The following is a 15,050-nucleotide window of genomic DNA, read 5'->3' as shown; positions in this document are numbered from 1 at the left end:
TTAGTAACATAATTCCAGAGGTGACCAAATTAATGCAAAACGTAGTGATGGCCCCCCGTGAGTTTATGAATACTCTAACCATCACTGCATGTAACCTGGTCCCTAAATACCAGCAAAGCAGATTTGCCTTATTTACCGTACTCTTCGTATACTTGAGCAGGAAGGCGCGGAGTGAGAAGGACTTCAAGTTGGGAGGTTCTATGGTTGGTAAATTCCATCGACTCACGCATGTCAACTGGCTCACCCATCGGAGTTGCGATTTCAAATCCATGAAGCAAAGAAGCGAGTGTCAATGGCATAATCCTGAGGGCAAGTGCTATTCCGGCGCACATTCTTCTTCCACTGCCAAACGGTATCAACTCAAAATCCTGACCTTTAACATCAATGTCGCTGTGTGTTGTGAAGAATCGTTCAGGTTGAAACTCATTTGGATCGGGCCAGACCTTCGGGTCTCGATGAATCTTCCATACGTTGACGAGGACGCGAGTGTTTGCTGGGATACGGTAGCCGGCTAGAACGCAATCTTCATTGGATGCATGGGGCAATAAGGTTGGTCCGGGAGGGTATAAACGGAGCGTTTCTTTGATAACGGCTTGGAGATAGACCAAGTTGTCGACGTCTGATTCTTTTACTGCCCTCTCTCTGCCAATATTTTGGTCTATCTCTTCCCGGACCTTTTTTAGAGTTTTAGGGCTGTTGAGAAGTAGAGACAGTGCCCATGTTAATGTCCCTGTCGTCACATCTACACCTGCTAGAAGAAGACTCTGCAAGAGAAGTAACAATAGTATTTTTACAAACAAAATTTACACATTTGCTGACACACTTTCTAATAAATGAAACCCTATGCTTATAGATGAAGGGCGATAGAATTATTAGATGCATTCAATAAGGAAAATGCTGAGGAGACTACTTTTTTGTAATACATTTGTATACAATTTGATGTTGTAAATGATGCATACATGTTACGTCAATTAATAAGTTTATCTCATTAGATATTGGTTGCATGCATTAGTTGACACATAAGGATATTAAGATGATATAAACACTAACGTGTTATAAATATGTCTCCATAACATTACTCATTTATTCAATCTGATGGTCATAAATAGAGATAAATGTACAAATTTAAAGAATTAAATGCTAAACCGCACAAACGTACCAGTGAGGTAGCTTTGTTGATAATGTCAGCTTCAAAAGAATTGGTAACTTTAGCATCATCAAGAACTGAAAGCATCAAATCCATGAAGTCACGCTCCTCCTCATCACCTTTCACTCCACCAGAAACAGTCCTCTTTTTCTTCTGCTTATGCTCTTCTAACCATCCTTGAAGCACTTGATCTACCTCCTTTGCTACCTTCCTCATGGTCTTCTCATGGCCACCCAAATCCAACCACCTCAAGAACGGAAGCGCATCCGACAGTACAAAAGTAGCATTCAGTCGAAGCCAATCCTTGAATACCTCTCTCCCTATCAAGTCTCCATGGGTGTAATTTGTAGCTTCTGAAATTCGTTTCCCGATAATCATTCTAAAGATCACGTTCTGGTTTATGTCCGCAAACCAGTCTTTCATCAGTACCACCACCTTATCGGAACCACTACTCTTGTTGTTCTTCGTCCACCGATCGTATATTTCTTTCATCGATGCACTCACTTCAGATTCTCTGAAGTGTTTGAGCATCTCGACGCGGTGGGGGGATAAGACCTCCGCCATGACCATCTTCTGTACATGACTAAAGTAGTAGCCGTAAGAGCTGAAAGGAAAGAAGGCATAGTTGTAGCCCAAGATTTCTGAGGCTAAAGAGCTTACACGGCTAGCAAACACTTTGTCGTAGGTCTTTAGGCATTCTTTCGCCATTTCCGAGCTGCTCAAAACTAGGGTTCTCTTCACTCCGAACATGAAAGTGAAGATCGGTCCGTATGTGTCCGCCAATTGAGCTATCACCACATGTAGTGGCTCAGACGAACGTACTAACAAGGGTAGGTGACCGATTATCGGCCACGCACCTCCGGCTTGCGGTGGTAGTTTTCTGACTGCTTTTCTTGACTTAAAAAATATAGAGTAGAGGAACAATGAAAAGGCTAATGATGCTACCACAAAAGGTACAAGAGACGGTAGGTGGAAGTCCATAGCTATTTGTTTCATGGGGAGTCCTTTCTCGCTTGTTTGTCCAGTCAGTGATATATGGATGGGGGTTTTGTTTTGTTTTATATAGTGAATTTAGAGAAGTTACAAACTTTCTAATTATTCTGGTTCAGTGTATCCAAACAAATATATGGTAAATGGAGGGTGTAAATTCTTGTGTGGGTTTTATTCCATATTAGTACAAACACATTAAAGGAAGAGATAGGGATGAAATGGGAAAAAAGGAATTATATTTGTTTATTTGGGAATTGTTATTGACACTCCAAAAAATTCATTCTACACTCCAAACTTTCTATATTTAAAAAGAAAAATACATTTAAGAGGAGTGTAGAATGAGATTTTTGAAGTGCCAATAACATTTCCCATTTATTTTTGCATTTACCATAATTGTCATTTTCTTGCAATTTGACTAAATATTCAGTATGAAATTCTTTTGAAAGACAAAAAAAATCTGATCTGGAAGGGACTTGTTAAAGAAATGAATGATAAGGAAATTCACCAAAAAAAAAAAAAAAATCTCCAACGCATTTACTATATTAAGGAAATTTACCAATTATGGCAATGTAGGAATAAAATGGGCATATAAAAAAACTAAAACATATATGGACCAAAACAAAAAAAATCCATGTTATAATAAGAAAACAAACACCAAAGTTGGTGTACCTTAGTCATCGAGAAAAGCACCTGAATGTAGTCGTTCATACGTGTCATAGTGAATTTAGAGAAGTTGCAGGCTTTGTAATTATTCTGGTTCAGTGTAATCCAAACAAATATGGTAAATGGAGGGAGTAAATTCCTTGTGTGGGGGTTTTATTCCATATTAGTACAAACGCATTAAAGGAGGAGATAGGGATGAAATGGTTTTTGCATTTACCATAATTGTCATTTTCTTGTAATTTGACTAGATATTCAGTATGAAATTCTTTTTAAAGAAAAAAAAATTGATATGGAAGGAACTTGTTAAGGATGATAAGGAAATTCACCAATAAAATAAAATAAAATAAAATCTCCAATGCATTTACCATATTTGACACACCCCGACCCAGAAAGTCCACTTGGACCCTGAATCGAGCTGTGCTGGCCGACACCTGAAAGGTGACGAAGCCATAAAATGTGATAGAGTGTAGAAAAATGTGAATAATTTGAACCTAAAAATTTTTAGTACCAGAGTGCGTTGTGAGCGGGAGCGAACCCATTTCACGCACGATGTCAGAGCATAAGTAAGGTACAGGAGTGTGGGTAAGAATCATACCCTCAGAAATATCCATCAATACTAAGATTCGCCACAGATCCTTGTCGATACAAACTCAGCAGTTAAAATCTGGAGGGCACCAAACAGAGAGTGTAAGTAAGCAATAAAACCAAGCTTCCCAAAGTTATTACCTCTCTAAAAGTAATGCCCCTAAATGTAAAACCTGTATCGTTTTCCATAAGACAATACAACATATATACATATATCCAAACCATACTCAGAAATGGCCAGAACCACGGTTTGCCATCAACTCCACCATGCAATAATAAGTAGGCCAAATGAATTTAATCAATACAAAATCATATATCAGTCGGAGTCATCTAATATGACATGTACAACTTATCCATATCTCATCAATCATGGCTAGCATATAAGTCGGAGTCACCTATAGTGACCTGTACAACTTATCCATATCTCATCAATCATCAATCATGGCTAGCATATAACTCGGAGTCACCTATAGTGATTTGTACGACTTATTAATATCTCATCAATCATCAATCATGGCTAGCATATAAGTCGGAGTCACCTATAGTGACCTGTACGACTTATTCATATCTCATCAATCATGGCTAGCCAATAGCTCAATAAGTATACCTGCACACGAGTCGGAACCACCTAAAGTGGTCTGTACGACAAGACTAGGTGTAAATAAATACGCTCAAGTGCTACGATCACGTGAAGACTGTGCGAATAATCGCGGGTCACCTACGAGTACCTTGGATCCAAGGTAAGCGTAAGGTGCGGGAGGTGAACATCACGTGAAGGACTGTGCCCTGACCACGGGCGGGAGCACTAACACCGGGGTGCAGGTTTATGAGCTATATTATATCTCAACACAATCATACTCACTAACATCACTAACATCAACATGGACTCACCTAAGGCTTACCTGGGCGTCCGCGGCGTCATATAGCACTTCAAAGCATTTACAATAGTCAGGTCCAGGTAATGTCCATATGAATATGCCATGATGCAATCTAAACCCAAACATTTCATGATATTCCCAAAATATATATAATACGGCGTAACATGTACAATCAATAACACCCTACTCCCAAACTATTTACTTTTGAGAGTAATCATTAGTGATAAGCCCAATTACACCCTAGTTACATTAACTATCATACTTACCTTTCCTTACTTTAATTTCTTGATTCTTCACGCACTGATTTATGATCAACATTTAATCACCAAATCATAAAGCTAAATCTCACAATTCCCACCAATGTCCCTCACATTGCTCAATTCACTAAACAAGGCTATTGTCTCAATTATTTAATCTCATTTATTATATGGCTGCATCTAACGTCTTGTTAGACTGCCTACATACCCTAAACAGGGATCAAGCCATTCGTAGTTCGAAATGATTAATTGTAGGTAACAAACATAGATCACTATAGAAGTGCTTGTGGAACTATGAATTATATGCCTATGAAAGAAAAATGCCCACTCACCTGGAGTCCACGCTATGATTATCTTGCACGCACATCAAGACATCACGATCTATCGTCGCCTGTGACCAATTATCAAATCACGTCTCAAAGTTTTTACCGACAGAATACATAATTTACATAAAACATATCCTCAAGGACCTTCAAGAATAATTTGAGACCCATTGACCAAAAGTCAACCGTCGATCAAAGATCGACGATAGGGTCTACAACCCTGTATAGCTCGATTTGGAAGATCCGCATATCAGATTTCCAATCTGCAACTCCCAACGATCCACAATATGTTTCTAGAATAACATATTAAAATTTCATTACGATCTAACGGTTGGATCTCCGCTATTTACCCAAAACCAAGTGGACGTGAACATTTATTTTACTAACTTACAAATTCAATTCGGGAAGATCCGTACATCGGATTCCCGATCTATAAATTCCTATGATCTTTAAATATTACATATTATATCCAACGGTCGGATCGTCGATTCACATTTTCATCAAGCAACGTATCGTAACGAATTTAGGTTCCAACGATCAACCTATGTCATTCAAATAACAAAACTGAATTCAAGACATTCGACATAGCCTAAAAATAGCATTGGCGGTCCACTGGCCACGCGCCGCCGCGGGTGGCGGTCGGCCGTCCCGACTCGCCGGAAAATCCAACTATTTCTAAAAATTCTCAAACTTCACATAAATGAAGATCTCAGTGAGTGGAGCAACTTTCATACCTACCACGAAGTCCAAAAGTGGACGGAAGATAGTCAATTTTGCCCACAAAGCCGGCGGGTGTCTAAAACTTCCCGACGTCGATTCGTCGTCTACGGTGGTCCAACGGGGTCAAGGTTGGTTGGGTTTTGCTCCTGGGATGATGGGCTACAAAGCCCAAGTGGTGGCATCGGCCATCGTTTTGCCAATTTGCCGGAAAATCGAAAAGGGTGGCCGGAGCACCATTGATTTTCGTCAACTTTCGTTGCCTCAAATCGCCACATCCCATGGTTAATCAAGGTGGTTCTTGGGTGGGTTTTGTAGAGGGGAATGAGAGCTTCAAGATGGTGGTGGTGGCATCAAAAAACTCCACCGGAGTTGGCCGGAATCGGCCTTGAAAGATGGGTAGTCGAAGAGGTGTACGGATGGAACCCACGAGAGCTTCCCCCCCCCCCCCTTTTTTTTTTTTTTTCATTTCTGATTTTTGGCTTCACCCCACAAAGTGGGGATTTAATTTAATTAACACTAAACCTTAAATAATCAATTTCGAATGTTCGTAACTATACCGTTATAATCCGGACTCGCAAATGGTTTTCGCCTAAACGTTCGTACCAACGAGTACTACGAGGATATGCTAAAAGAATAAGTTCCACATCTCTCAAGTCGATGGTCAACGGAAGTCAAAGTCCTTACCTCTAGGACAATTTCGTAAATTCACGCTTTTAAAATAAAATAAAAACGTAAAATTTGGAACGGGTTGTCACAATATTAAGGAAATTCACCAATTTTGGCAATGTAGCTTTGTTTTGGGTGTCACAACAAACAAAAAAAGGAAAAAAACAGGTGAGTTGTTTTTGTTTCCTTTTCAAGTAGAGTGATAGTGTTAGTGGATTAAATAGTTGTTATGACGGAGGAGAATCAGTGGGGTGAGAATAAACACACATTAAAGTACATAGACATAAGTGATTTTCACTGCTACACTAAAGCATCACATGCAAAAAACAAAAAACTACAAATTACAGCCAAAACTACACTGCCACAATTGGTGAACGTAATATTTTCTAAATAAATTTATTTTCAGCGGGGCCTAGGGTTTTTGTTATTATGATTCAATTTTTTTATAAAATAATTTATTATGTGACATTTATATAAATGTCGCCGCTTAGTACTATGGTCTAATGATTCCTCTTCACTTGTTAATGAGAGATCTTATGTTCGATTCATGCCAAAGGTAAAAATTAGAATCACATTATTGCTAGCCCCATTATGTGGCTTAGCCCACTCCCACACCCTTTTAGTGTAAATAATATCGTTTGTTAAAAAATAACATATAAATAAACGTCTATTTATATTTAAAAATAGCTATATAATTGTATTAGAAAACATAAATTGTAAAGACTACAATATATTAAGGGCTCGTTTGGAAAAAAAGAGAGTTGCCTTTTTTTTTTTTCTTTTTTTTTACAAGCGATATTACTGATTTAATTTCACTAGGAAAAGAGGAGGGTTTGAATATAGAACACAGTGATCAAAGAAAAGATCTTAACCACCGAGGCAATTCACTAGTGGTGGTTGGAGTTCTACGTCTGAGTACTCTTTCCCACCAGAGCGTTATAATTGATTGGATATAGGCTTCTTGTTGGAAAATAAAAAGGAAAGTATTGTAGGATTTGATTTAAATAGTGAATTTATATGATTTAATTAGAGTTTTGATCTGATCTGATTTGATTTGGACTAGATTTCCTTATCTTGCAGACAAATGATTGTTTTGATTTATTTCCTAGTATTGCTCCTTCGTAACTTATAAATATCTCCCTATGGAGAAGAATAAATTATTAAAGTAGTATTTTGAGAATTATGAGATTGTAGAGATTCATATATTTGTCATAAACCCTTTATTTCAACTCTTCTTGCCCAAAGTATTGCTTGGATGGTGATAAACGGCCTTACTTAAAACTCTTACTTAAGAACTTACCCTAATTGGAGAGACTATACAATAATGCTCCAATTCCCTACGGGTCTCCATTGGATATATTTGAGGAAAGCTCCCACATGCTAACCAGCCATGCCTTTTCTTATATAAATAGAGGGGGCAACCTGCAGGCACAGACGAAGAATTATAAATCCATCGGAGAATTTCACTGATCAGACAATGAATTCAGCACATAGGCCGGAGATGACCGACATTGAGACATCGGAGATGGGTTCGGGTATCGGAAGCTTGCTTGGTGTGCTTGTTAAGAACGTGTCTTGTTTCCTTCTTAACAACGTCGTCAAAGAGAAGGGAAGGGTTAACACAGTAGAAACGCTCAAGAGAAGTAGTAAATTGAAGAGAACGCATCGATATCACGACTTAACAGAATTGGAGAAGGAAGTTATGACTCTCGGTGAGTAGTACGTTACAAGAACAACGGATGTCACTGGTTGATCAGCCTTCGAGCTAGCAAGCTTAAACTTCCATTTTGTATTTTTATTTTATTTTTTTGGCATTAGATTTACAGCCCTTTTTTAATTAGTTGTCTGTTTTCGTATCAAAATCAAAAGTTGAATTGAACTTGGATTTCAATCAAAATTATTTTTGTTGCTAGTTTTATTTTAAATTTACTTTGTTTTTTTTATCAAAATTAGCATCATAAAATCTGTGGGCCGATACGTTGCATGAACCAGAATTAAGGATAATTTTAGCATCTCTAATGGAGTAAGCAAATGAGTAGCTAAATTTTTTTTTGATGAGCCACGTCGGCTGCAATGGAGTAGTCAATTGAGTAGGTAAACGCTTCCTACTTCCCCAAAATAGGCAACATCGCCTATTTCTACGTGTGTTGGCAAAATTAGACCCCACATATCTATTATATAAAGCATTTGATGTCAAGAGAAGAAGACAAAAATAAAAGATAAAAATAAATAACTGTGAAAGACAATAATGAATTACAATTTTGCCTACTTGATTTGCCTATTTTATTAGAATGACACATTTTTTCATGAGCCAATTGAGCATACAACTTATGACGTCGGCTATTATAGTACAATTTTGCCTATTACGTTTGCCCACACAACTAGCCCAATTCAGTTGTAACAGAAGTCAAGGTAAAGTCACTTTTTGCAGAGGAGGACATGAAAGACATGAACATAAGAATGACTAATAAGAGGGTGATAAGAGATGAGAAAAAATAGGCGAAAACGCATAATTGGAATAGACTACTAAATCAAAAGCTCTTTTACTTTTATTACAAACGATATCACTATTCTAATCCACACTAAAAGTAAAGAAAGTTTAAACTTAAAACACAGTTAAGTTCAAGAGGATGGAGCACTTTGGACACCAAGCACTCTTACCTACTGGAAATGAGGGGCCTTTGCATATAGATTGCGAAACGTACGGTTCATGTCTTGGATAAAGGATTTTGTTTCTTTTGGGCATTGTGGTTACAAATTTGTTAATTTTGATCTTCTTGTTTACTTCAATTATCAATTTTGGTCAAATGTTCGTTAATTCATCGAACTTTTAATCTCATTTAATAAGGAAAATATTCAGTGAAAAGAAAAATATTAGAAAATGATAAACACAATACTGAATTATAAAACTTACACTCCTGTCTTTGCAACAATAAAACAACCAACCCTTATCTCACTAAGTAAGTCGGCTGTATGAATTTTAGAACGCCACTGCACTCAGTTTTGCAACAAACAGTTATTATCAAATTACCAACCTACTTCCATAGATAATATGGAGTCAAATAAAAAGGGAGATCACAGCACAATTGATCATTGTTGACAATAATAATATGGAGGAAGTCAATGAACCACTTCACTCACAAATATGAGATCTGGAGCCTCTGCCTCTTCTCTGATAAATTCAAGCCCATAGATCCCTTCCACTGGAGGAAATTACACAGAATTATCACCATTCATTGGTTGGTCAAGGTCACCTAGCTCCAAAAAATGATTCACAGAATCATCATGCCCGCCAGAGAAATTGCATCCGTCTAGGCTGTTGCCCAAGACTTCTAAATTTTCATACATATTGCTTGTATTCAGATGAGGTATAGCTTGAGCGTTGTTGCCAAAATCAATGAAATTATCCAGTTCCTTCAAGCAAGAAGCAAACCCATGAAAAAAAAGTTAAGACAACACTTAAAAGATAATGTGAGCGTATAAATCTACTTGTGCAAATCTTATGCTTGTAGCAACAGATATCCACACATGTATGCAAGAAAATTTAAAAGGCTAAAAGTATATAACAGTATACCATCAGAGTTTGAAATTCATGCTTCAAAAACATTTGTACATTGAAACTGCCAATATATACCATTGTTGGCTAAGTTAAGCAGTAGCATACCATTACTCGTTGGAAAGCAAAGAAAGAAGGATCAAGAAAACATGGCAAGAAAGAAGCTCCTAATCAGTCAGCAGAGGATAACAAAGAAGGAAAAACAGTAGCAAAAGGAGGATCGCCAAACATATAAAATAAGCATCAGATAAAAAAAAGGAAACAAACTATTTGACTGCATTTGCAAATATGTATTGGTAATGATTCCACAATTCAAACAAAAAATAACAGAAAAAGGAAAGAAAAGGCTTCCAAGTCGAACAACACTTCATAAGATTACCATAAGAACACTCAACATTTCTCACAGATAAACGAAAAACAATAGTTGCAAGATCCACACAACCAAATAGAAAAACTAACATATGCCCAGAGACAAAATGAAAGTGGCAAACACATCTAAAGAAGTGATAACAGACTATGGTACTGGGATAAAAGAAAACCCATAACAGAAGAACCAAACACCTAGCCACTAAATAAGGAATGATATTTGCTTATACTACACGTGGAAAAATTACACACCTCATTATTGTGATTCTCATTCACATGAAAAGCTCTTTCTTCTACAAAGCAATCCAACATTGGCAGGATGTCATCACCATTAGAAGCAGGAGTCTTCTCCATTGTAACATAATTACAGGAGACCGGCTGGAGAACCTCCCAAGAAGGTGGTAAAACATCAAGTCCGCATGATTGAAATGAAGGACCAACACCTATAACCTCAGAAGGCTGGGTACTAGTAGAGATGAAAGTATTATAGTTGCTCGCAAGCATTTGGCCTGGCTCAGGAATGTTTGCCTTCAGGACTGTTTCTAAACAACCTCCAGTCTCAATTTTATCATTTCCATACATGTAGAGAGTGCCTTCTTCAGTAAAGTAATCAAACATTGAAAGGATATCACCATCAGACATATGAGCCTTCTCTGTTGTAACATAATTACCAGTTTCCAGTTGAAGAACATTGTAATGTGGTGGCTCAATATCAGACATGAGTGATTCAGATGGACCAATGCCTATTCTCTCAGAAAAGAATGCACTAGTACAAGCGAAACCATTATAGTTGCTCGGCAGCACATGATTTGGCTCGGGCATGCTTTCATTTGGAACTGCTTCGGAATGGATTTCAGCCATACTTTTCCCATTCTCACTCATAAAGAAAGTGTTTTCTTCTCTGGAGTAATCAAAAGTTGGCGGGATGTCATCACCATGGGAAGCATGAGACTTCTCCATTGTAACATAATTACTGGAAACTGGTTGAAGAACTTTGCAAGACTGCGGTAAAATATCAGATATGCATGATCCAGACGGAGGACCTATGCCAATATCCTCAAGAGAATGCGTATTAGTAGCAATTGGACTATTTTCGCTGCACGGCAGCCCCAGATATGGGCCAGGTGTGTTTGCATCTTGGGATCCTTCAGCAACCTCGTCATCACTCCAGTCTTCCTCATTAAAAGGTTTACCATATTGTGCACCATTTCTTGGCCCTAGCCCTTCTTTTTGAAAAATCATACAGAGAACGTATGAGTCCTGCAACATCAAAAGAACCAAAAAAGTCAATCAATATAACCTGCCAGTATAACAAAGAATGGAGGAATGCAAATATCAACACGGTCAATCCAATTTTTGATACATGAAATAGATTCCACTTGGTTGCTACAATAACAGAACACAGACAAATAATCTTTGGTTCCATTTTACAAGGAACAAAAATTCCGTTGTAAAGAAAAAGGGAGGAGGCAGTAAAACTAAAAATAATGGAAAGAGGAAGTGAATTACTTACCAGAGGTACACCCCTATCAGCCAGGCCCTGATCTTCAAGCCTATACTCGTGCATAACCCAATCTGTTCGATCTCCTTGTGGGGCTCGACCGGTATGAAAAATTAAAGTTTTTATCCACCCAACAACTGCACCGCTGCAAAGAACAGATCTATCCTTTCCAGTGGTCTTCCAGTAACCACCCACAGTAGCACGTTGAATTCTATTCCCACGTGCATATTTCTTTTCTCTCGGACAAAAGAAATACCACTTCAGATCTCCACTATCCCAGCCAGATTTGTCTGAAGTGTAAAAGCAAAACATAGTAAGAAACCACTTGATTCAAAGAATGAAAGACTATGGAGATCCTTACAAGCAAAACAACTTCAACAACAACGTAGATGATAGGTAAATAATTCAAAGAAGAGAAAGCAATGTGAACAATACCTGGAAGATCCCAAGGATCATGCTTGTAAACATCAACCTCTGAGATGACTTTAACATGGAGCCTTTTCCCTATCAACTTCCGCTTCAAAAAGTATTTTAGAAGTTCAACATCGGTTGGTTTAAACCGAAACCCAGGAGCCTTAAACATTTTCCCCATCACAAATTTAAAAACTAGAGTTCAACTACCTGATTACAACCCCTCTTCCTACCAATAATCCCTGACAGAAAGAACCAAGTAGCTGAACTCTTGATTACAGAACAAAGACTATTATCAAACAACACTCCCCCCTGTCCCCCCGGGAAAAGGAGGGCTAGGTACAGTCTCGGAACAATATCCTCCACGACCTCCACAGCCGGCCTCGGCTCATAAAACAAAATGCTCTAATAACTGATGAAAGTTTCAGGCTGAGATCAAAAGACATCAGGTGCAAAAAAAATACCTGTTTCCAACATATTAGAACACAAACGCCAATCAGTAGATGAAAACCAAAGAAAAAATAACTGCAAACTAAGCAACAAACACAGGAAGCATCAAAACAAAGTAAATTCTTATTCTTTCATTAGAAACAAAAAAACACAACTCTTCAAACCCACAAAGAATTGATATTTGATTCCTCAAAACCCTAACTGATAATCAACAATTAGATATCTAACTGAACAAAGCTGCTACACACATAGCAATTAAAAGAAGAACCTCTACACACGTATTATACTTGATCCCCATCTAAAATCATTAAACCCAGATCGTAAAATAATCAGAATTCGCTAGAAAAACCATAACCATAATCATATATGCGAAAAAGCAATAAAATTGAAATCCCAAATTAAAAAATCGAAAGGCCCTAGCTCGCAAAACCAAAGAAGGACAAAAACAGAATCAACTTATGATAATAATCCCATCAAACAATCATCGATGCTCAAATCCGTTACCTACCCAGTACCGTGGGTAAGAGAGAAGGAAATCTGAATTGAGAGAACAAAAAATAAAACCACTCTGAAGAAAAAAAAAGAGCAAAACAGACAGAGAGATCCATCGATAGAGAAGGAGAAACGAATCAAACCCTAATAACAAGAGAGAGAGAGAGATAGACAGAAAGAGATACCGGAAAGAGGAGAGAGAGGGGGATCGAGAGGCAGGAACGGAGACGAAAGCGCAAACGGAGAGAGCAACACTGCTGCAGACTGAATGCCGGGAGTCAGTGCATACTTTTCCTTCTGCCTTTTAGGTCTATCTTATAACGCGCCTATAGTTTTATTATTTACTCTCTTGCCAGAATCTTTATATTATTTATGTTTTCGACCCCATAAAAGTTTGTTTATATATGTCGACCCAAACATTTGTTTTGTTAGATTTATATTTAAGGAAAACTAATAAAAAAAATTAAAAACTTCAAATTTTAATGATAAGGACAAAATAAAGGGTAAAATGAATACTAACATGATTGACTTTTTAGTATAAAAATGTAGTTTTTCCGTTAAAGTGAACAATACCGCAAGTTTTTTTATTAAAACTCTCTTATATTTATATGGGCCTACTTTAATGCAGACCGGGCGAATATGTGCCTGTTTAGGTCTATATAGTGAATAGTTAGACATAGTCCACTCTGTTAAAAGATCTGTTTTTCTAAATGTTAAATTATGAGATGGCAAATGTAGGTCTTATATTTGTGTTGACGTCATGGTCAAATTTGGACCACGTGGACCAAAAACTAATATAAAAGTTTATTTTTAATATTTACAACAAATTATAAATTTCTTGGCATAAAAATATATATATAAATTCGTTAAAGAATTAAAAACATAATTAAATAGAGGTAATTTGGCCAAGAGTCAATAAAAGTTTTACTATTAAGTCATATACCAATGATATATTTTTGTTTTGGACTTAATCAATGATATGTTTTTATTGATTAGATATAGGTCAATAATGAATGCCACATAAGCTTTAAGCCATTATAAAGAGTTAGAAGTTGACTTTTCAATCGTTCTCCCTCTTTCCTTATCTATGAATGTCATATGGGTTTTAAACTATTACAAATAGGGTTTAAATCTTCTATGGATTAATTTTGTGGGGATCTTCCAAACTGATGGATTTCATCTTTGATACAAATCCAATGGCCAAAATCTCTGCTTTTCTCTCTCTTCCTTTCAACTCTCCTCTTTCTCGCTCATTCGAAGCTCTCAACCTTGAACCAACAGCCCGCTAAATTCCAAATCAAATTCAACCCCACTTCAAAATCAGCCCCAACACCACCACAACCCACAATCACCATGCAAGTCCCTCACTTTGCCCTTCCTAAAAACAGCCTTAGCATCGTTGCATCCCTCAATTGCAGGTCCCTCGATCCTAAAATCTCAACCAATATTAACAAAACAACAAAGAGAGGGGCCCTGCAAACCGATGTCTTTTGGTTGCAGATATATATTTCATAACTATGGAAGAATTATAAAGAGAGAAACAAAGTTCTAGTTGAGAGAGAAATCTCAAAGATGAAGAAGAAGAAAGACGGGACAAATAAAAAAGCTAACACAGTAGGAGAGAGTAAAAAAAAAAAAAAATCAGACTTAAAGCACAGATGACCTGCAATTGAAGTTTGGTTTTGTTAACAACAGTGAGGTGTGGTAGTGCGAGGGAGAAAGAGGAGTTGAGGGGGAAGAAAGGAAGGCGGAGAGGTTTGTTGGATCCCCAAGGAACTGATTTTGAGATATGAATCCTATAAATAGTTAGGACATATATATTTTATCACTCTCTCTTGCCCTCTGTTACCTAGAGGAATCATCTCAATTTAAAAAAAAAAAAATGGACACTGCATTGCAGTGAAATAAGGAAACAAACACTGCATTGATTTGTATTGCCTTATTCTAAAATATAAAAACTATGAGAAATTTTTGTTTGTATAAATGCATTTAAGTATCATAATATATGATTGAGTTTTTTATAATTAACATAAATATTATTGATA

General features: G+C 37.2%; 2 protein-coding genes across 2 annotated transcripts; both read right to left on the bottom strand.

The window, feature by feature from the left end:
- Positions 1–128: 128 nt before the first annotated feature.
- On the bottom strand, positions 129–2,143 carry LOC137722278 (cytochrome P450 CYP82D47-like). The gene is made up of 2 exons (XM_068461242.1): positions 1,160–2,143; positions 129–764 (listed from the first exon to the last, which is right to left on the bottom strand). The coding sequence occupies exons 1-2, from the start codon at positions 2,141–2,143 to the stop codon at positions 129–131; spliced, it is 1,620 nt and encodes a 539-aa protein (XP_068317343.1).
- Positions 2,144–9,089: 6,946 nt separating this feature from the next.
- On the bottom strand, positions 9,090–13,291 carry LOC137722817 (NAC domain-containing protein 82-like). Its single transcript, XM_068461912.1, has 5 exons — positions 13,191–13,291; positions 12,088–12,527; positions 11,665–11,942; positions 10,404–11,411; positions 9,090–9,643 (listed from the first exon to the last, which is right to left on the bottom strand). Exons 2-5 carry the CDS (start codon positions 12,242–12,244, stop codon positions 9,443–9,445), a joined length of 1,644 nt encoding a protein of 547 aa, XP_068318013.1. The 5' UTR covers positions 12,245–12,527; positions 13,191–13,291; the 3' UTR covers positions 9,090–9,442.
- Positions 13,292–15,050: the final 1,759 nt, after the last annotated feature.

The sequence above is a fragment of the Pyrus communis genome, chromosome 17 (genome assembly GCF_963583255.1).
Source record: "Pyrus communis chromosome 17, drPyrComm1.1, whole genome shotgun sequence".
NCBI lineage: Eukaryota > Viridiplantae > Streptophyta > Magnoliopsida > Rosales > Rosaceae > Pyrus > Pyrus communis.
The sequence above is the reverse complement of the archived record's forward strand: the minus strand, read 5'-3'. Positions and strand labels throughout refer to the sequence as shown.